The following is a 21,565-nucleotide window of genomic DNA, read 5'->3' as shown; positions in this document are numbered from 1 at the left end:
TCAGCAGTGCAGCCAGAGGCTGCAAGGAGGCCTCAAGCCAGGTTAGCACGCCATGCCCGTGGCAGCCCGGGGTCTCCACTTGACCGGTGGGAGCGCAGTGACGGGGTGGGGCTCCTGCCCCTGGGGGCTCCCCAGGCCCGCTCTCCGCAGGAGGTCGGGTGGTGGAGCCCTGTTCACCCGCCTCTCAGTCCCCGACGCCCACTGGCTCCTTGCTCCCCCTCCTCTGGGGACAGCACGCCACCCAGGTGGGCCCGGGAGCTTGCGTCCTGGACAGTGTCTGTGGGACTCGGCCAGGTCAGGTCATCTTGGTCGCTGCCCTGCTGTGGCCTGGGAGCCTGTGTGGAGCTTTCCTTTTCCTGGCCTCCCCCGAGAGCCCGCAGCCTCCCCCTGCCCTGCGGCCTTCGGAGCCGCCTCTCACGGGCACGTCACACCTGTGCCCTCGCAGCCCGAGCCTGAGGCGTCCCCGTGGCAACCTCGCGGGGGGCGAGCCCAGAGTGGGCCCGCGGGGGGGCAGGATGAGGGGCCCTCAGTGGGGAGACAACCCTCCAGGTCTCCAGGCCCCCCAGGGCTGACCCCTTTCCAGACTAAGAAGGGGCCCCCGCGGCCGGTATACTTGAGCTTTGATGACAGGAACCCAGAGTGGGCCGGTCCCAGTGCAGCCCGGGGGCCCGCAGGGGCTGTCTCCCCGGGCCGCCCCCCCCACCCCGGAGGTCCGGGCCGAGGGCCGGTGGGCTCGGCCACGCCCTGACTGCAGGGACCAGCAGCAGGCTCGGCAGCGGGCCTCCCGGCTAGTCCCCCGCGTCCCGCGGGCACTGCCCCCCCACGCGGCCTGGGAAGGGGGAAAGTGTGGGTGTGGGGCCTCGACAGCCGCAGGGGCCCACTCAGTCCTGCCTCGACCTTCCCTGAGGCCCGAGAGCCCCTTCTGCCCCGACTGTGCCCTGCATCCACCATCATGACAGTCCTGGGGCTCCCCTTGCCCAGGAGAGTCAGTGACGTGGTGTATGTGCGCCTGCACCAGCGTGCAGGATTGTGTGTGAACACACGTGTCCTGTGCATGTCGCATGTGTGTGAATGCATTTCAGGGGGCACCGGGGCAACTCCGCCATTTTGGCCGCCAGCCTGTCGTGAGGTTCACCCCCTTCCACTGAGAACCAGTCTCTTCCTCGGTACCGTGTGTCTAGCAGGACTCTGGCCCTCAAGGCTCCCAGCTCCAGGGCGCCCAGGGCCTCCCCGGAGGGTGCCTGCTGGACAGGGGCACGAGAGGATCTGGGCAGCATCACCGAACTGCAGCCGGCCCGGCCCCGCCGCAGAGGAGCTGGAGCAGACAGAGCGTCATTACCTGGTCATTAACCAGGAGGTGAGATGGCATCACATTCTGTGGCTGCGTGAGCTCCAGTGTGGCCGCCGGGCTGGGCTCAGGCAGCCTGGGGCCGTGCAGGTGGCTGCACACCCGGGGCTGGTGGATGCTGACGGAGGGCAGTGCCTCTGGACGGGACCCGGAGGAGAAAGGACTTGGCGGCAGGCACCCAGGAGCCCCAGGCCCGGGTCTCGTGGCCCAGGACCAGCTACCACCGCTGTCGGGGCAGCCAGGTGCCTTGCCTGGACCCAGCCCCGGCCAGGGTGAGGCCAGCAGGCCCTCCGCCACCCGCCCCGTCCAGGGCGGCCGGCTTCCAGACCGAGCCCGGAAGACCCCATGGGAACAGAGGCGAACTGAACGGGTGTGTTTTTAAACACTCGTGTTTTGCTCGTTTCTCCTCTCACGTTTTTCTCTGCGTTTCCCTTTTCCACAATTCTAACACCATTGTTCGTCAATCCCCGGCACCTGCGGCCGCGATGTTTTGAGAACAATCACGTAGGGAAGTAATTTCACAGTCAGAGTCGCGGGAAGGCCAGCTGGCAACAGGGACAGAACAGAGCGAGGCGTAAAAATTACTCGAAAGGGGAAGAAAACCCTTGAAAGCTTCAGGCCCACCCTCCTGCCCCAGCGGGAGAAGACCCATGCGCAGAGGTTTCGTACGAAGCCTGAGTCCCAGGAGCCCCTCTCTCTGCTGCGTCTCCTGTCGAGACATCCGCGGAGAAAGCCTCCACCTCCATCTCTAACAGCAGAAACAAAACAAGCCCCCCGTCACACCCTCCAAGTACACATGAGGGATAAAATTACATTTGTACAAAAATAGATTTTTTTTCTACCTTTCCCGATGCTTTACACACCTCTCTTCTCTGTCTGGCCTCCTCTCTAGAGTGTGAGCTACACATCCTGGCTAAGGCGCTGCTGAGGGCTGGGAACTGCTAAAGCTGCTGGCTCCAAAGCATCTTAAAATAGATGCACGTCCTTGCCTTGAGATATTCATTCGAACCCGGATTTCACTAAAGGAAGGGTCCTTATGTACTTGCTTACATTAAGGAAATTTATAGGAAAACGGGGGGAAATCTTAATTAAAAATGAACACAGAAATGCTGGAAACCGCTCAGCATGTACTGTGTGGATGGTGTGCGGGTCTGTGCACACAGGCTCCCTGCATAGCACACACGCTTCACACCACACACCTGCGTGGGCAGGGACAGGCCACGCGCCCTCATTCCATGATGGGGACAACATCAGCTGATGACACCGGCCGCGCGCCCCAGCCAGGCCCTCCCGGGAGCCCCGCAGAGAAGGGGGCTCCAGCGTGGTCTCCAACTCTTGCTACCGGCCTGACAGCCCGAATCCTTTGGGGACTCCGAGACTTGGAAAGCCGAGGGCGTGGAGCTGTCTTCCCCCAGGTGACGAGGGCCATCTCGGACACGGGAGCCTCTCGGTGGCGGCCCCCAGGCAGGCCGGCTTCCCAGGAGATCCCTGACGCGGGACGAGCCCGAGCCTGGCTCAGCCGACACCTTCCCCCACAGGACGCGGTCATCTTCGCTCCACAGCTGCGGGAGCCCCGTCTGATGTCAACGCGGGAGGTGACGCCGGCAGGCAAGGCGGGATGGGCACAGGACGGCTAGCACGCTGATGTTAGTGCTATCTTTAGAAAATTAAAGATTGTCCCACCGAAACAATAATAAAAATAATAATAATTACAAAAAAATCACCGTAACTGAACCAGATTGGTGACACTACTGCAGGTCTGGTTAAATAGAAACGCTGCCTCTACCGAGTAACGTGCAGCCTCCCCACATCACCTCTCCAACAGCACTGCAGGGACAGCAAGGGTGACAGCGGGCTGATGAGGGAGGAAAGGGCGGCCCCAGGAGCCCAAGACACCGAGTGGCCGGAGGGGCTGGGAGCTCTGGCTGTGGGAGGGGCTGTCCCAGGGGCCTCAGTGCTTTGCTGGCAGCCAGCCGGAGGCCGACCTCCACCTAGAGGGCCCCACCCTGGGTTTCTCCATTGGAGCCACCACGTTCCTGTTTCTGAGGGGCCCAGGGAAGCGGGGTGGGGGGGCTGGGCGTGGGTGGCGGGGTGCATCTGGCTGCAGAAGGCACCAGGGGTGTCGGGGGTGGGGCAGCCCAACGTTCCCACAAGCAGGGGGACCCCCAAGGGTGCCTGCATCACTCTGCCTGATACAACCAAGCCCCCAAGGGCTGCCGAGACGTCCAGGGGCAGTTTGGGAGGAGAGACAATGGGCAGGCCCCGGCACGCCCATCTCTGCCTCAAATGGTGCACGGGGACTCCCCGTGTGGCAGCCACCGCCTCTCCTGCCTATTAGGGCGGGGTGCCAGAGGAAGGAGGTGTTTGCGGTATCCCCCGTACCTTCTGCCACGGTGCCCCACGCTCAGCTGGGGCCAGACTCTGGAAGGCAAAGAATGGACACTTCCTTCCCCATGGAGGCCTGGGGCCAGTAAGGCCCCGCCAGGGGCACCCCCGCACCACCTGGGGACAGACCTGGGGGCAGGCAGCTCCAACCCCGCCCTCCAGCCCTGTTCCCGGGCTCCTGTTGGGGGCAGCAGGAGGGAAGACAGGCGTGACACAGCATCCCCTGGGGGGCTAAGACGGGACCCCACCCTGCCCACCCAGCTCAGGCCCCCACTTCTGACAAAGGCCCGGCTCACGGGGAGTGAGGCATGAAAATGCGAAGTACTCAGACCAGAGGGAGGGCTTACAGTGCAGAGGAGGCTGGTTCCACCTGAGAGCGCCCCGCTCCGGGGCAGAGCGCCTGCCTGCGGGGGTGAAACGTGCAGGGCCGGGCGCGGGGCTGCGTGGGGCAGTCGATGGGCCCCCAGACAGGGCTCCGTCACCCGTCACCCCAACAAGACGACCACAGGTCTGGCCGTCCCCAAGGGGTGTCCAGCCCTGGCCCGAGGATGCTGGCACCTGATTCCAAGACTCTTCAGGACAGAGCAGCCAGCAAAGGGGACTCTGCCCAGAAAGCTCCAGCATGTGGCCCGCCCCTCCACCACCTGGCCCCGTGCCCACGCCGCCCGCCTCCTCCCTGTGCAGGGCTGACCAAAGACCCTCTGGGCAGTGACCCTCCTCCCACCACATGCCCGCAGGCCTCCTGGGTGGTGACCTCTGCCCTTAAGAGGTGAGCAGAGCCCACACTGGGATGGGCCCCTGCTGCTTCCAGGAAGCCAGAGACCGGGCCTGCCCTCCGCAGACTAACGGGTCCAGGGTTGGGCAGGGGCTGGGGCCATGCGGTCTGGTTACCCTGGCTGGACAGGGGCACACTGGGGAAGAAGCTGAAACCAGGATGATGCAAAGAGAAAACTGAGGTGGGGCAGGTGGATGACCCCTGCCTGCAGCCTTGAGGCGGCCCCAAAACCCCGCACAGAGGTCAGCTCCCGTTCTGGCTGGCTCAGGGGCAAAGTCAAAAGTCATCTTTGGAAAAAGGGGCCGCTCACCCTCCACGCTGACAGAAGGCAAGGCTGCCTGCCCCGAGCCCTCCCATCTTCCCGGGGGGCAGGTGGGGTCTTCTGCAATGAAACACCAGCCCCCGCCCCGTCCCCTTGCCACCTGTTCCCTTCTCCCAGCCTTGGTGGGGCCGACACCAGCACACACAGTAGGGCTCATGGGAGATTTCCAAAACCAGCAACAACTGACTGTGACCGAACGAGCCGCCCTCCGACCGCTGCAGCTCCAGTGGCGAGGGCCTGAGGCCCCGCGAGCCGCCCGGGCTCCCGGGGGACAGCCTGGCGGGCCTGGCCGGGCTCACGCCAGCTCCTGCCACTCCGGCTGCTGCCCCGGTGCGGACGAGGAGTACTGAGAACAAGGAGGGTGCAGCACGTCTCTGAGGCTTTGCGATGGCAGGCCGCACCCCCGAGGCCAACAGCCAGGTGGAGAAGGGGTGGGACGGGGCTCGGCCGGGAAGGGCAGCTGGCAGCCAGGCGGGGCGGCCGGACCAGCGGGCGCGAAGGACGGCCGGTGGGCCTAAGTCATTTGGTGCGGGGCTTCCAGCATCTCCATGAGGAAGGTGTCGATGGGCGTGTCCCCAATGAGTTTGAAGAAGAAGAGATGTTCCAGGCACTTGAGGCCGATGGAGCGCAGGGCCGGCAGGCGCAGCAGGAGCTTGGCAAACCTGCGGAAGAGGAGCCGGCGTGAGGGGCCGGCGAGGCCCCCCACCCTACGCCCGGTCCCGGGAAGGGACCACCTCACTGCCCAGTCCCCCTGCCTGAGCCGAGCCTTGGCAGGGAAGGGGGAATCTCTCAGGCAGAGGAAACAGCAGGCCAGTACCTGGAGGCGGAAGAGTGCAGGGTGGGTGCAAAGACCCTGCAAGGAGACCCCAAGGGTGGAGACTGGGGATGAAGGGCCAGAGGCAAGACAGCAGCCAGGCGGGAGCAGGCTGAACAGGGCTTCGTGGGGCTTCCTCCAGGGGCGAGAGGGAACCACAGCAGGGCTTTAAGCAGGGAGGGGGGCTACAAGAAGGGGCCTGAGGATCAGCGCTGCCTCTGGCTGCAGCGGGGAACGAAGGTGGAGAAACCCCTGAGCTTGGATCAGGTCTGGGCTCCAGCAGGCCCTTCTTAGACAGCTCCGACCTCCAGGGTGACCGCCATCAGCACCCACCGCCCAGAAAGAGCCATGCTAAAGCTGAGCCAGGGGCACCTGGTGCCCGGGGGGCGGGGCGGGAGGGAGGGAGGGGGGCTCCTCAGGCCCTGCTGGCCGGCTCCCCGCCCCCCCCATGCCCCGAAGTTGCTGGTGAGAACTCTGGTGGGGCAGGGAAGGGGGAAGACGGCTGGGGGTACTCCGCTGTTCTGCCACTGAGGACCCTCCGGAGCTGCGGGGCCCTATTAATTATTAACAATGTCTGTATTTCGGGGGGGAAGCTCCGGGCTTGGCTGCAACACAGTCTGCGTTTTAAAGGCAAAAATGCAGCTTAGAAGCTGGACCGAGGCCAGAGAACAAGCTGTTTTCTGCTGAGCTGGCGAGACGGGCTGGGCCAGGAAGCCAGGAAAAACAGGAGGGCCTGCTGCCCCTCTGTCCTCCTCCTCCGGGAAGTTTCATTTAAACCAAACCAGATGAGGCTGAGCAGAAGCAGGACACGGTTAACCATGTGTGCGCCAGTCGGCAGGGTGGTCAGGGGAAGGAGGAGGCCTGGTCTCGGAGGCCCCCACCCCGTCCCAGAAGGTGCCCCTTGGAGGGGGGAGAATCAGGACTACAGATGCAGAATGCCAGGAAGCCACTCATGTTCTCCCTTCTCTTGGACCCCCACTGTGCATCCGGCACCATGGACCCGGAAATGAGACAATTCCAGCCCTTCTGGGGCCCACAGTCCGCCAGGCAAGAGAGCCAAGCTCTGCACTCAGACTGTGCGTGAGTTTGTAAAGCACCTACTACGTGCTGGCGTCCATCCCTGCTGGGCGAGCACGCTAAGGCCCTGCCTCCAGCAGTTCCCTTTGGCGAGAGGTGGAAAGCACTGCCTTTGTTCATGGGCTCCACAGAGACAAGCACCTACTGTGTGCTGGCACCAGGCCCACCTCTGCTAGAGCCACAGGACAACGTGAGAGCATAGTGCTCGGGCCAGGAGAGCGCCTTGACTCCTGCCCTCGATGGAGGAGGGGTACCAACTTCTAATTCACAGAAGTGCCCAGCGGGCAGGTGGTGGCCCTGCCCTGGGCAGGGGGTCTGGAAGGAGCCCTGGAGGTCCGTCCGGGCAGAGGCTGCGCCCAGGTCTCACCTTCCCGGCTGCTCCGGGTACTTGTGTTTGCAGTACGCCTCCAGGGACGCGTAGACCTTCTCACGGAGCGCCTCCACCTCGGCCGGGTTCGAGAGCCCCTTGGAGTCTGCGAGGGAGCAGGGCCTCAGGTCAGAGCTTGTCCCCGGGAAGGGGGCTGCCCCTGGGACCCACAGATCCTGCCCAGACATCGTGCCCTGTGCTTGAGCCCCAGCCCTGCCACGACCTAAGGCCAGTCCCCTGACCTCCTGTCACTCAGCTGCCCAATCTGTAAAGTGGGACTGCTGCCCTGACCGCTCCTTGCTGCCATGGAGACCGGGCTGACTCCTGAGGCCTCTGCTGCACTGGCTCCCAGCCCCTCTGAGCTGGATGAAGGCTCCAAAGCCTCTCCTTGAAACAGCCGGACCCACGCTGCAGGGGGGCCTCAAGCCATCTTCAGCTCTGGGACCCTGGGGGTGGGTCCCAGTGTGGAAGGGGCTCCGCTGGTGGACAGGGATGCCTGGGACGAGGGCCAAAAAACCTCCAAGGCCCAGGACTGAGGACTGAGGACCGCAGGCTGTCCCCAGGTCACCTCGGCGGGCTGTCACAGGCCGCCCTGGAGCAGGCAGAGCCCCCAGCCAGGTAAAGCTTTGCTGAGCCTTCTCTTCGTCTCCCGTGGTTCCCCTACAAGCCAACGCCGGACCAACTTTTCTCTCTGCCCCCTGCCCCACAACAGCCACCACGGGAATCAGGATTCGGGCTCCCGCAGAGGAGTCTGGCCCCAGCCGGGCGTGGTCCATCCTGATGGCAGGGGGGCCACCTGCCGCTGGCCGGCGGGCCACCTGCCGCTGGCCGGCAAGTGCTGCAGCCCCCTGGGGGCTGGGCCGTGGGGCAGGCCAGCTGCGAAGGCGTCTCTGAGCCCCAGCCCGGGGGCCCTGCCCCGGCCTGCCTGGCCCTCTGACATCCCAGCAGGGGCACCGCGCAGCTGCTCTCCACAGCCGGGCTCCCCGGGCCCTGGGGCTGTGCCCGCTGTGGCCGTCTCCCTTCTGTCCCCAGCGGCCCCACACCCAGGCCCCAACAGAAGAACCAGGGCCCGCGGCCAAGCCACATAGGATTCCAACAGGGATCCCGCCGGGGCCAGGCCAGGGCTCACAGCTCAGCCTCCCATCCTGGCAGGGTCACACGCCAGAGCACAAACCCTGTGAACAAACGCCCCTGGGAACAGCTGTCCCCACGAGGGGGCCGCGTCTCCACCCCAGCCGGCCCCTCAGTGCTGGAGCCAATGGAGAGCAAGGAGGTCAGGGCCCGCGAACCCTGGGGCTGTCCCACCCTCACCACCGCCTGCTTGGTTCCCTGCACCTCCCCCCAGAAGCCCGCAGCAGCCCTGAACCTGCCCCGTGTCCCCGTCCAGCCCCAGACCATCCGGGGTCCAGAACGTCAGCCGTGGAGGCGCATGAAGAGGCTGCCTCTCCTGGAGCCCGGATTCTGGGCCAGGTGGTGCCACGCTTTGGACAGTGCCCAGAAGGCCTGGCCAGAGGCCTCCCGAACCACGGAGGATGAGCTTGGCCAACTGAGCCGTGCTGGACCCTCACAAGGGCCTCGAGAAGGCGGCACGGCTGCACCCCCATCCTAAGAGCGACATGGAGGCCGGGGGTGGGGGCGGCTCGCCAACACAGCAGCACCAGCGGGCGGCGGGAAGGCAGTACCGGGGTTGAAGAGGACGATGGCGCGCAGGCAGCCCAGCTCCGTCTTGTCCATCTGCATGTCCCGCATCTTGGACACAAGCTCCGTCAGCACCCTGAGGGGGAAGCGGCCAGATCCAAGTCAGGCTGTGTCCCCCAGGGCCCCCTAGAAACCCCCGAAGGACTCCGGGAGCCCGACGTGGGCCTGGAGGGCAGCTGAGACGGGCCGACGGTCTCCACGCACAACCTGTCCGGTCCCAGCCCCAGGGTGAGCGCCTCTCCCCTCACCAGAAAGGGTCTGCACGTGGGACTTTACTCTGGGAACCTGGGGACAGCTGAGGCGAGCCAGAGCTCAGCTGCAGACCAGGCACGGTCTAGCCCTGCTGCCCCCATTCCGACCGCCACCTCGAGCCCATGGGAGGCCGTCTCCCTGGCTCCTGGCTCCTCCTGGTCGCTCCACTTCCCACCACCGGCCACTCATCACATGCCCTTCACCGTCGCCTCCCAGCATCTGGGACCCCTGGACGGCCGGCTGCTGCATGGCTGGGGCTGAGCTTGAAGACACCCCCCCAGAGGGACACGCTCCCCACAGGAAGCTCTGTGGGCAATGAACGCTGCCCCCCGCAGCCCCCTTGGGTGGCGCCCCTGCACTTGCGTTTACTAAAGGCCCTGAAACGTCCTGCAGCAAAGACGTCTACACACTGTCTGCACCAGCGCCCGCCCGCAGTACGCGGCGCGTGGAAGTCAGAGGGGCGGCACAGCTCCCACACTTACCCCCAGGGGGCGCCGGCAGGGGACCCGTCCCTCCACCTCCTCCCCGGCCTGCTCCTTCCCCCTCGCCACTCCTGGGCAGCAGCCCCCCTCCGAGGGGCCCGCGCCGGCTGGCTGCGCCGACGCCCAGGTCCCCAGGGGCCCCAGGCCCTCTGGGCTCCCAGACAAGACCAGCCGGAGACAGGAACGGGCAGCTCCTGGCCGCCTGGCCTGGTGCAGCCGACGGGCTGTGCTTCCGAGAGCACCTGAAGGCCACGCCCGCCCGCCGACCAGCCCCAGGCCTCCGGGTGTGAGCTGAGAAGCGGCAGCGGCGCACAGAGGTGTGTGCTAGTCCCGGCTCAGAAGAGGCCCTGTCGTGGCCGATGTGACAGCCACCGTGAAACTGTATCCACGGCGTAATCTACCTTCGCTTTAGAAACAGTGCAGCCTTCCTCCCCACATGCAGGGTTTAAAGAGGGAATGGGCGGGGAATAAACCAAAATGCTAACTGTGGCTGTCGGGTCCCCCCATGGTCCACGTGCAAAACCTTCAGGAACAGGACGGACACCGGGCACCTGTCAAAGATGGCGCCCACGCCCGCGCTGTGGGCGCTGTTGCGGTGGACGTGCAGCCCGGTGGCCAGGAGGATACCGTCCTTCACGGCTATGGAGCGGTGGGAGAAGGACGCGATGAGCAGCTCGTTCCAGCCTGCGGGGAGGAGGTGCACGCGGTCACCGCTGTCTCCAGGCCCCCAGCCACCCAGCCCCCAGCCCCCAACCCCCGTTCAGACCTCCAAAGGCGGCTCTCACACACCCATCCCTCTGGGAACCCAAGCCAGGAATCCAGGGAACCCCAACCCCTTGAACATTCCACAGAAAGGAGGTTCCCGAGCACTGGCGCCTGGGAGATGCCTCTACAGTGCGCATGGGCACAACAAAGGCCCTGAGGAGTCCTGTGCAGAGCATCTCCTGAAGCGCAGTTGAACCCCAGCCCTCCCAAACTCGGGTGCCGGGGAAGTCTCTGTCTGCAAATGCAAGATGCTTGTGCCACAGAGCGAGAGGGAGGTCCCACGACCCTTTCTGGGCAGCCGCACAGCAGCTGCCACCAGTCTGGTCCCAATGGCAAACTCCCAAAGATCGGCACGTGCTGCGTGAATGCCACAAAACAGGAAGTTATTAAACTGAAAAAAGGCATCTTGGAGCCACAGGCCAACTCACGCTCCCTGTAAGTGAGGCCCTGGCGTGCACAGACCAGAGTGGGTATGAGGGCTGGGAGCAGGGATGGGAACAACTCCGTGCTCAGACGCTTCAATGCTGCTGTGAACTGGAGCACGTGAACCATCTCCCCTAAGGACACCACTAGTGACTGTCACGGCCACCACTCCCGAGGGCTCCAAAGGGTCCAGGCTCCATGGCTGACAGACAGTATCATGTGGATCATCCCACCTAATCCTGACTCAACCCGACAAAGCAAGTACCTGCCTCATTTTACAGAGGGGAAAACTGAGGCCCAGGGAGAGGAAGGGGTTGCCCCGTCAGAGAATCGGGAAGAGACCCCAGCGCCTCTTCGACAGCCTCCCCTGATGGCTCTGGGTGCTGGGTTTTAGAGTGAAGGCTCTTCAGGGCTGGGCTGCCCCCCAGCACAGGCCTGGGGCACGCTGGTCAGGAGGCGGCTGCTGAGGGGGCTGCAGCCCTCTCCCCGCGCCTCCCAGCTCATCCGTCCCTGCTGTCCCTCCGGCAGGAACTTGCACCCTGGATCCCAGCCTCACAGCGGACACCGGCTTCCCCTCGGCACGTCCGTCATGACCACTTCTGGGACTCAGGCCTGACCCCACGCCCGAAGTGGACGCTCCCCACAGCGGCCCGGCACCCCCGTGGGGCCCCGCTCAGTCTCGGGAGATGTGTGTCACAAGCACAGGCCAGGAAAGGGGAGGAGGCAGAACACACAGACCCCTAAGGGCAGCCCCTGCTGCACACGCCTCCTTCTCCACAGCCCCTCCAGACAGCCCTTTACCTCTCTGAAGGCCACCAGCAGAGACCCCAAACTTACTATGCCCCTATGAGGCAGGTGAGGGAAACTGAGCTGGAGGGGGCAGTGCTGGAGCAGGACCCCGGCCCTGGGTCCCCAGGCACCCTCCCCCCTACAGCCCCACACAGCAGGAGAGAGGGGTTGCCCCAACCCCGTCCCTGCATCCCCGCCCCCCCGGCCCGCCACTCACCTGCCCTCAGCAGGATGACCTGGTCGTCCAGGGGCAGCTCGGAGAAGTGCGGGATCCGCTTGGCCCACTCCACCAAGGTGAACAGCTGCTTGTCCGCCGCTTGGCAAATGTTGGTGACGGGGTCGTTGGGCTGGGGGAGGGGCACGCAGTGAGCGCCACAAGGAGAGCGTGGCCCCAGACCAGGCCCCCCATGCTCTACCCATGGAGGCGGAACAACACCCCCCAGGACATCCTCGTCCTCACTCCCAGAGCCAGCAAATACACCACTAGTGACAGTGAAAGGAGCTCTGCAGACGCGATCGAGGTACAGGTTTTGAGGCGGGAGGTTATCCCAGAAGAGGTGGGTGGGCCCAGTGTCATCACGAGGGTCCTTACAAGAGGGAGGCTGAGGTCAAGGAGAAGATGCTGCCGGCCATGAAGTTAGAGGAAGGGCCTGGAGCCAAGGAGCAGGGGGGCCTCCAGAGCTGGGAGGGGCCAGCACCGGTGCCCAGATGTGGGCCAGCACCGGTGCCCAGATGTGGCCCAGAAATACTGATTTCTCCAGGAGCATAAGAGGAAAATTCGTTGTTACAGGCACATAGGGTGTGGTCACGTGTCCCAGCAGACACAGGACAATCGCCCCGTGTTGTGACCCACTGGGTCCACACTGCAGCCCTGGGAGGCAGTGCCGGGCGACTTCGCGTCCCAGACCAGGGAACCGAGACACGGGAGAGCGTGTGGGGCCGGGATGGGCTCCGCCAGCCCTGCTGGGTTGCTTCTTCCTACCAGACACAGAGGTGGAGCGCAGAACACTGCGGTGCACCAGAGGCCCTTCCAGAAAGGTCTAGCCAGGAGGTGCCGCCCTGGACATTCTTACAGACCAGGAAAGCCAGGCGGGCCTCAGTGTCCCAGCCTGTGGGGCTCGGAAGGCGAACCCTCTGGGTCCTGGGGGAACCAAGGCTGGTGCACCGGATGCAGGAATCCCTCATTCCAGAAACCACGACAGCCGACGTCCACGTGAGGGAAGGCCTCCTCCAAAGAGCCTTCTCTGACAGAAACCATCTGCCCTCCAGTGACGCTCAGTCTAAACAACACGGCCCCACGCAGGGCCTGCCAAGGGCTCTCGTGGGAGGCCCAGCGACAGACTGGCACGAGGCCAGCAGGGCAGACGAGGCGGGCATGCAGAAAGGGGGCCTGGGGCCAAGGGAGGGCAGCAGTCGGGGTCCCCGCAGACCCCAGGGGGAAGGGTGGGCCAGCACTGGCATGCAGACTCCCCCGAAGTCACCTTCACACAGAAGTCCCTGAGCTGTGGGGGGCTGGCACACGTCCTACAGGGCATCCCCTCCTCCGTCCCCTGCCATCTGCTCCTCTGAGAACCTTCTGGGAGCGATGACCAGAAGCCTGAATACTTGCCAGCCCTGAACACCACGTATCTGGCTCAGGTCACCTGTGGGCACACCCCCGCCCCATGCCACCTGACACAGGACGGCAGCCACAGTAGAGGCTGGTCTGCACGGGGTGGCACCCCAGCAGCGAGCGTGCCAGGGCCATGGCCAGGCTCCACCCCGCAGGGCCCCAGCGGTTTTCTGCCATGTGCAGACCTGGACCTGCTCCCTGCCTTTCCATACCACAGGCGGCCCTCCGACGTGAGAGCCCGGGCCAGGGGGATGGGGGCCCGGGAGAGCTGCACAGCGGGGAGGCAGAGGACGTGGGGAAGGCCGGACAAGAGCCCCAGACTGGAGCCCTTGGATAAGGCCTTCTCCCTGGCCACTGGCAAGCACCCTCTCCGAGTCCTCCAGGGGCCCAGAGCAGGCCGGGGGCACAGGATGGCACCCTGAGCCCCTCCCAGGCAGGATGGGGCCTCAGAGGTGGGCGCCAGGTCATGTCTAGAACTGAGAACAAGGGGTCTCACCAGAGAGCAGGCATCACCTGAGCTCCCGCCCCGTGCCCAGTGCAGGGGCCTTCCCTGTCTTGGGCAGTGACAGCAGGACCCCTAGGGCTCCAGGGGTACCAGCTGCGGCTCGTGCTGTGGGTCTGAGGGGAGAGGCCTAATGAGACATACTCAGAGGGGACCAGGTACCCTGCGGGAGGGCAGACCATGCACAGAACCCCCACCCAGCCAGCCCGCCCACCTGCCATAGGGGAAACCGCCCTCCTGGTCTGCATTCGTGGAGAGAGCAGACAGCAGACTTGTTTTTTCCAAATAATGTCCTTACTTGACAAAATTAAAAGCTGGCAGACCTCTGAGATCTCCTAACTTTCCCGTTGGAGTCTCTGCTCAATCATGAAACTCACAGCGGGCCTCCCCCACCCTCCCTGGGACTGGAGACGGGGTGTAGGGTGGGGCTGGGACATGGGCCACACAGCACTGTTGAGCATCCAAGCCAGAGAGGGAGGTCAGCCATTCCACAACCAGGGGCGGCACCCCCAGAAGGAAGGGGTCTGACGGGCCGTGGGCCTGGGGCACCAGGCCTCCCATCACAGGGGTGCAGAGGAGCAGCGGTGGCCTGAGACCACAGGCAAGATGGGACCCCCACACTCAGACTGTGGCTGGGGGTCACAGTGAACACCTATGGTTGGGACAGGGTCTCCGTCCCTGACTGCAGCTGGGCAGTGAGGGCAGCCTCATGGTGGGGAGGGGGAACCAGCCGCCACACCCCCCACGGTGGGGAGGGGGAATCAGCCGCCACACCCCCCACGGTGGGGAGGGGGAATCAGCCGCCACTCCCCCCACGGTGGGGAGGGGGAACCAGCCGCCACACCCCCCACGGTGGGGAGGAGGAATCAGCCGCCACACCCCCTACGCTCGGGGCCCTGGTGGGCAGCCACAGGGGCTCTGAGCCCAAATAACAGGGCTGCTGGGGGGGGGGGTCAAGAGGGAAAGGGCTCCCTGAGGAAGTGACCCTTTTCTGAGACTGAAGCCTGAGTGGGAATAGTGAGAGCAGCACGTGCAAAGGTCCTGGGGCTGGGCAGGGAGCGTCCAGTGCAGCAGAACGTCAGTGGGTGTGGGCCTTTGTGAGCCAATGACAGAACAGAGGGAGGGAGGCCAGGGTGACCTCAGGGCCAGCCTGGGCAAGGTCTCCAGAGCCAGCCATAGGGCTCCGGCCCCAGCCCTGAACCCACACAGGAGACACAGATGAAGTCTGGACCCAACATTGCCTGCAAACCTGGGGCAGACACAGAACCCCTGAAACCGGCTGGACAATGGGCCAGAGATGCAGGTAGCTTGAATGTTAAATGTAGAGTCCTGGGCTTTGAACCGAGCAATCAAAACATCGTCCACCCGACTGGGAACCAGCCAGCGGGGCCGTGACCAACGGGGTTCCCCAGAGCAGGGTGGGCGGGGGCGGGAGTGCACTCACCGAGCTGGGGTTCAGCCCCACATTCGCCTCCACATACGTCTCGGTCTTGGGCTCCACGGCCAGCTCGGCCTCCAGGATCTTCTCCACCGGCATGTCCTCGTTGGCGCTGCTCGTGGACTCCACCTCGTTCTCCCCCCGGTCCTTGCCCCGCTGCCGCTCCTCCTGCACGGCTGGAGCACGGGGAGGCCGCCGGTCAGCCCACAGCTCCTGCCGCAGCCCCTCCGCTGCCAGGGGCCAAGCAGCGCCCACCCTGAGCCAGCCCGTCCACAATGCCGGCCAGAGCCAGGGAGACTGACGCTGCTCGGAGCTGGCCAGACCACAGCCCGGTCTCTGCCCCATGCCTGGCCTCCCAGTGGCTGTGGGCCCTGAGCACAGAGCATGCCACTTCTCATTAACTCACTCAACTACTGTTCACACCAAGACCCACCCAGGACCAGCACAGTTGGGGCCTGGCGCTCGGGGAGCTGACGGTTCAGCAGGAACCCAAACATGCAAGGAGAAGGGCTCTGATAGGCTATAGACTCGGGCAAAGCCAGGAAGGCTTCCCGGAAGAAGTGGCAATGAAACTGAAGAAGCAGGGAAAACAGGGGTAACAATTCAGGCAGAGGAGGCAGCACACGCAAAGGGCCGGCACCAGAGCAGAGATGCTGCTGCCCCAAGGCCTCCCATACCAGCTGCAGAGTCACAACAAGGGGTACAAGCATGGGGACCAGGGCCGGGCACCTGGATGGGGTCCAGTGTGTCCCAGGAAAGGGACAGGAGGGGACGCAGATCCCTGACAGGCCCCTTCTACTGCAGGGAGGAGAGGCGCCAAACGCAGGCATGAGTCGGGCCGCCCTGGGCTGGCCTGGCGGGGGCCGGGGCAGGGGACAGGCGCAGCACGGGGGTGGAGGACCGAGCAGATGGTGTGGTCAGCGGGGCGGCCTAGTTTCTGGGAACCCAAGGAGAGAAGCTGATGGGAAGGGCTCACTTCAACGCTGTCCCCAAGGGGACCACACGGAAGGAAGGTCAAGGGGACCGGGCACCCCACAGCTGGGCGTTCATAGACCCTCGACTTTGTGGCCTGCGCAGCTCAAGCCGCCCTCTCCCAAGAGGGGCCGGGCTCACTCCATGCCGGCACCCCAGAGCTTCGGGAACTGAGCGGCACCACACTCATCCTCGGGAGGTGGCACGGGAGGTGGCACAGGAGGTGGCCACGAACCACCATGTGCCCCAACTCCCAGACCACTCCTGCGGGGATGGACCTCAAGGCCTAGAGCGACACACGTGAGAGCAGGAGGGCCTGCGGCATCCACAGGCCCCGCCCCCCACGCCCGGGACCAGCCAGACCTGGGATGAGCCCCGCCCCACCCCAGCTTGGGACCAGGCCTCATGGCGGCCACTCCTCCTGCCCCCTGGGGACCGTCCTGCTCCCCAGCCACACTCAGAGCCACGGCACCAAGAGGTCCTGGTCAACGGCCCACCCCGGGGGACCTGAGAATAGGATGTTCCGACAGAGGCTGGTGACCGTGTGGGAAGCTCCAGGTCAGCTAGCGCACAGGGGCTGACTCAGGCCGGCTGACTGCGACAGCTGCAAGCACCCTGGCCTGGAGCCCAGCCTCTGGTCAGCCCTGGAGGTGGGGGCTCAGCAAAGAGGCCACAGGGCTTTCCAAGGACACCCACCTCCCTCGTCCAGCCCTAGTCCCACCCAGGTCTCCCTCTCCTTATTTCTCACCCATCCCAGAGTTTTGCCCCCCAAACCAGCCCGAACACCCTCCCCACTGAGCCTCAGCCCGGCACCCCAGCCCTCATTCTCCTGGGGGAGCTTGCTCTCAGCCCCCTCCTCTTTCCCGGTCCAACATGATAGGCCAAGCTCCCAGAGGCCGGGAGGGTGCGGCCCCCGTGGGGCCCCCCACGTGCCAGCGCCTCTCCAGGCCTCAGATGGGGCTCACCCTCCCCTGCAGGACATCTCTGCCGGGCAGAAATGGTTCCGCATCCTCGCTGACATCAGCTGCCACGGGACTGCCCCCGTGCACCTCCAGACCCACCCTGCCTGCTCCAAAGCCCAGGCTGGGGCTCTCACTCAGGCCGCTCACCCTGGGCAAATGCAGAGGACCAGCCGGAGGAAGGCGGGGCGTCCACAGCTCTGGCCCCACCCCGCCCAGCCTTGTTCTCAGGACTCCGCAAGCCCCCCATCCCCTTCTTCCAGGCGGGGGGGGGGGGGAGGGAGAGGGAGGGCCCCCCGCTGCTGCTGCCTGGGGATCCTGCAGGCCTGAGTGGTTCTGTAACAATGCACGTAGGTCCCTCTCCACCACGCCATGCCAAGGGCTTCCTGCCGGCCTGCTGACACCCATTCAGAGAATGCTGGGTCCGTCTCTGCCCCCCTCCAGACTGCGGGGCTCCCTGAGCCCTTCCTGCGTCGACAAGTGGCCATCTGCAGCCACCCCCTGCCAGGGCTGCACCAACCCAGGACCCAAACACTGACTCAGGTGAGGGGCTTCCCATCCGTGGGGGAGACTCAGACACGGCCCGGCCAGCACCTCAGGTTGCACGAGCCGGGCCAAAGAGCCAGGCAGGAGGCCTGGAGTTTTTGCAAGCCTGGTGCTTCTGGAAAATCTGACAGCCGGTGGGGCTGGGCGGGGAGCTCAGGCTGGCTGGCCTGACTCTGGCCGCTCCCCACATGGGGTGCTGGGCTAGAGCAGGCACCTCCTCACAGCACCCTCTGTCACAGGGGACGGGGTCACAGGCCAGCAGAGCCCACCCTGTGGGAGGCTGGTCTGGGCTGGCATCCAGGGTGACCCTGAGACCTTAGAGGATGGGGTCCCTGGTGTCTGCCCCTGGACAGAATCCTAAACCCTCAGGAGCTAGGACACAGCTAAGGGGTGCATCTCACCACGTGGGGAGACAGTGCCGGAGGGGTGAGGCTGGGCCCCCAGGAGAGCGGACAGCTGAAAGCTCCAGGCTCCAGAGTCAGACCCTGCTCTGCCCAACAGCTGTGTGGCTCTGGGTGAGACCCTGGCCTCTCTGTGCCCCAGTTTCCTCAGCTGTAGAATGAGAACGACACGCTGGCCTTCAGGCTGGAGCCACAGGGAGGTGCCCTCGGGATGTCCCCAGCTGTCACATGCCTCCCGCTCCCACGCTCCCCACGACACGGCCCAGCTACGGGGACTTCCTCCCACTCCACAGACAGCCCGGGGCACGGGGAGTCCCGGACAAGGTGGCCCCATGCATGGAGGCAGCACCAGGAACGGGGAGAGGGCGGGGGTTCCCGGCACCTGCCTCCTGCACGGGGGCGGCAAGAATTAATTAGAGTGCTTTGTGAAGCACTTGGAAGCCGTGAAGGCCCACAGCTCTGAGCAGCGTCTTATAAATATTATGGTTTTATTTATAGACGGCAGAGGGGGCGGGGGAGCCCGGGGATTCATTTTGCCAGCTCAATCACCTTGCAGTAGTCCTGTTTGACTTACGTCCCGCTGGCGCCAGGAAGCCTCGGGCAGGAGGCGTCTGCGAAGACAGGGCCTCGTTATCCTCCCAGCCCTGAGTGTGGGGCGGAGGGGACGGCACAGGGAGGGGAGGCTGCCAGGAGCGCAGATGCGGCTGGGCCGGGCCAGGCGCTGGGGATCCCCAGGAAAACCCTCGGGGCTGACCCCACACCGCAGCCAAGCACATGCCTGGGAGGGGGGCTCAATGCCCAGCATAACCGGGGTCCCCGGCATGTGGAAGAGGGACACCCCGGACCTGCCTGGGGCTGGGCAGGAAGCCTCGGGGTTGGGGGCACCTGGGGGAGGGAACCCCAGGTCTGCTGCTTCCCCGGTTCAAAGCACTGCCAGCCGGCCGGGCCCTTCCTCCATCCCTTCCCCCTGCAATCTGCCTGCCCACCCCCCACAGCAGGCAAGAGTGGATTTCACTAGAAGGCTCTGGCCCAGCCGCCTCTCCTTAGGGCCAGAGGGCGGTGCCTCTGCCCGAGGTCACATGGCCAGTTACATCTCTCAAGCTCGGAGGACGCGTCCCTCTGTCCCCCAGGGGACTCAGTCCAGGACAAGATATCTGCACATGAGAATGATCACCCTGTGCTCACACTCTCCAACCCCACCACTGGTCCCCCAAGGTGCTGCCACCCGCCAGGTTCCTCCCAGCAAGCCCTTGAAGGGAGCCTCGCTGACGTGCTGCGCACGGGAGAAGACATGGAGGCTCGGAGAGGCAAAGCCCCATGCCGTGTTGACAGGGAGGCTGGGACCCAGCTGGAGCCCCTTCTCCACCAGACGTGGGGCTCCACGTGCCTGTGCACACACCCCAGTCCTGCAGAGTCAGAGATGGGGCACGGGAAGCACAGGGAGGCAGGAAGGAAAGGGGAGAGGCTTCCTGAGGGAGGAAGAAGGGACCAGAGAGGGCCCGAGTCACCCCGGCCGGGGGCCAGGTCACCAGCATCAGACTGGGGAGCCCTGAGTGCAGGGCCGGCCTCCCTCATCAGACCCAGAGCGCCAGGCTCTGCCACCGCACGCTCCAGCAGAGGCCCAGGCTCGGCCAGGGGAAGGCTGGCCTGTGTGGCATTTCCCACCTGGGCCCCCCAGTGCCCGGGAATGCTGCGGAACAAGTCCCTGGTGGCTGCTTGTGTGCGAAGGCCCTGGCCAACACGAGATGCTATCAGCAGCGGTATCCCTCATTAGCCAGCAGGAGGTGGGGTCCTCGCCGGCCCTCCCTGAGGTCCGCCAGCAGGGGTGCCAGCCGCGGGGCGCTCCCTCCCAGCGCTGCAATGCGCTGGAGCGTGCAGTGGCAGGGCCTGGCGCTCTGGGTCTGATGAGGGCTTGGGCCAGCCAGAGGAGCAGACAACTCACATCCTATGTGCTCCCGGACAAGGCTGAGGTGGTACCCAGGTTCCCCACCTCCCAGGACGGCCACCCTGCCCCAACCCATGCAGCCAACAGCCCCACCACCTCCCGGGGGGCCTCTCTGCAGGTCAGCCACTGCACCCAGCCCCTCGAGAGGAGGCCTGCCCCCCGACCCCTCAGAGCCACTCGTCCTGGAGACCACTGAGTTCCCTGCACAGCCGGCACCAAGGCCACACCAGGGCCACTGGTCACTCCTCCCAAGGGCAAGGCCATGGCCTGGGCCTCACAGGCACCTTGCTGCGAGCCACGCCCCAACGAGCGCGGGTAACGGGCACTGCCACCCACGCGAGGCCGGAGCGCACCGGCAGAAGGCCCGGGCCTCCTCCTGCGCCCTGGGCTCTCGGGCCTGCACAGAGCCACCCTCCACAGCCGGGGGGAGGGTTCTGCGTGGTGCTCCAGCAGGAGGGAGCTCTGCTGGAAGGTCCTCACGGCCTGCTCGTGACTATAAACCCAGCAGGAGGCCGGGGAAGGCGGGTCCCGATGCGATCAGGCACTTATCTGATGGCCCATAAATCAGTTCTCGAGGGCCACGCCACCTCGGGAATGTGCCCAAAGCTGCAGATTTATGCACCAGACGGGAGAACGCGGGCGACACAGCTCTGGACCAGACAAACGGGAGCAGCCCGGGCCCCACAGTGCCGGCTCTGAGGCCTCCCCGAGCGCCCCTCGTCCCCGGGTCTCCATCTGGGACGTGTGGGGACAGCATCGCAGCACCACGGGTGAGTGAGAGTGTGCGTGACGAGGACAGGGTGCCCAAAGAGACCCCGGACACAGCAGGAGCTCCTAACAGCCGCTGTAACAAGACCCAGTCACCTAGTCACTGGTGAGCACCAGGGGAGGGCCCAGGCCCGGTGACTCCCCAGCCCTGAGACTGTGGCTCCTTGGGGCCACAGGCAGCTTGAGTCTGCTGACGCCCAGGCTCACAGGTGGACAGGCTGAGGGGGCTTTAAGAAGGAGTCAGCACTTCCTGGACAGTCTCGAGGACCGGCAGAGGGCACTGCCTGCGGCCCCGCAGGGTGCCACAGCTGCTGACAGTCTCGGCTCCTGCACACACTGCCCCCTCCAGCCGGGCACATGGTCTGCTGAACACTCTTCAGGTGTCAGCTGGACACCTGCCCACTCGAGCCTTGCCTGGCGCCCATGGCTGGGCCAGGCACCTCCTCTGGGCTCCCACAGTGCCCTGGGCTTCTCCAAGCCAGCAATGACCACAGCTGGGGGCCGGCCTGTCTGACAGTCACTTTGAATGGACGGAGGGCCACAGCTGGCCGCTGTGTGCCCAGCGCTCAGCATGGGGCCAGGCACCAGGGGCGGTGAGCCCAGCGAGTGAGTGATCCCAGGCACGAATCCAGGCTCACTGCACAGTGGTGACCTCGAGGGGGCCTGGAGCCTCGAGCTGCATGGCAGGGCCCCGCCTCTGGCCAGGCTCCACGCCTGGTGCACACTGATCCCTGCCCACCACGTGCTTGCCCCGCCCAAGGTTCCCCCCTTCAGGAGCAACGCTGCACTCACCACCTCCAGCGAGCCCACCCTGACTGCATGGGGCGGACAGAGGGACCAGGTCTGGGTACATGCCTCCCCCAGCCAGGCCCACGCTTCTTCTGCCCCTCACTGGCCTATAGGAACAAAGTCTACACCGGAAACC

At 65.2% G+C, this 21,565-nt stretch overlaps 1 protein-coding gene across 7 annotated transcripts in view; it reads right to left on the bottom strand.

Annotated features, from left to right (window-relative positions):
- Positions 1 to 1,721: 1,721 nt before the first annotated feature.
- Positions 1,722 to 21,565, bottom strand: part of RXRA (retinoid X receptor alpha) — a 95,778-nt gene continuing 75,934 nt past the window's right edge. For all 7 annotated transcript variants that reach the window (XM_072960511.1, XM_072960512.1, XM_072960513.1 and 4 more), the window contains exons 5-10: positions 15,056 to 15,225; positions 11,715 to 11,844; positions 10,072 to 10,204; positions 8,771 to 8,862; positions 7,089 to 7,194; positions 1,722 to 5,492 (exon numbers count right to left, since the gene is read on the bottom strand). In XM_072960511.1, coding sequence (XP_072816612.1) covers positions 5,345 to 5,492; positions 7,089 to 7,194; positions 8,771 to 8,862; positions 10,072 to 10,204; positions 11,715 to 11,844; positions 15,056 to 15,225 — 779 coding nt within the window. In that variant the 3' untranslated portion in view covers positions 1,722 to 5,344. The remainder of the gene's footprint in view (positions 5,493 to 7,088; positions 7,195 to 8,770; positions 8,863 to 10,071; positions 10,205 to 11,714; positions 11,845 to 15,055; positions 15,226 to 21,565) is intronic.

The sequence above is a fragment of the Vicugna pacos genome, chromosome 4 (genome assembly GCF_048564905.1).
Source record: "Vicugna pacos chromosome 4, VicPac4, whole genome shotgun sequence".
Lineage (NCBI taxonomy): Eukaryota > Metazoa > Chordata > Mammalia > Artiodactyla > Camelidae > Vicugna > Vicugna pacos.
Note: the sequence above shows the minus strand (reverse complement) of the source record. Positions and strands in the feature narration are given on the sequence as shown.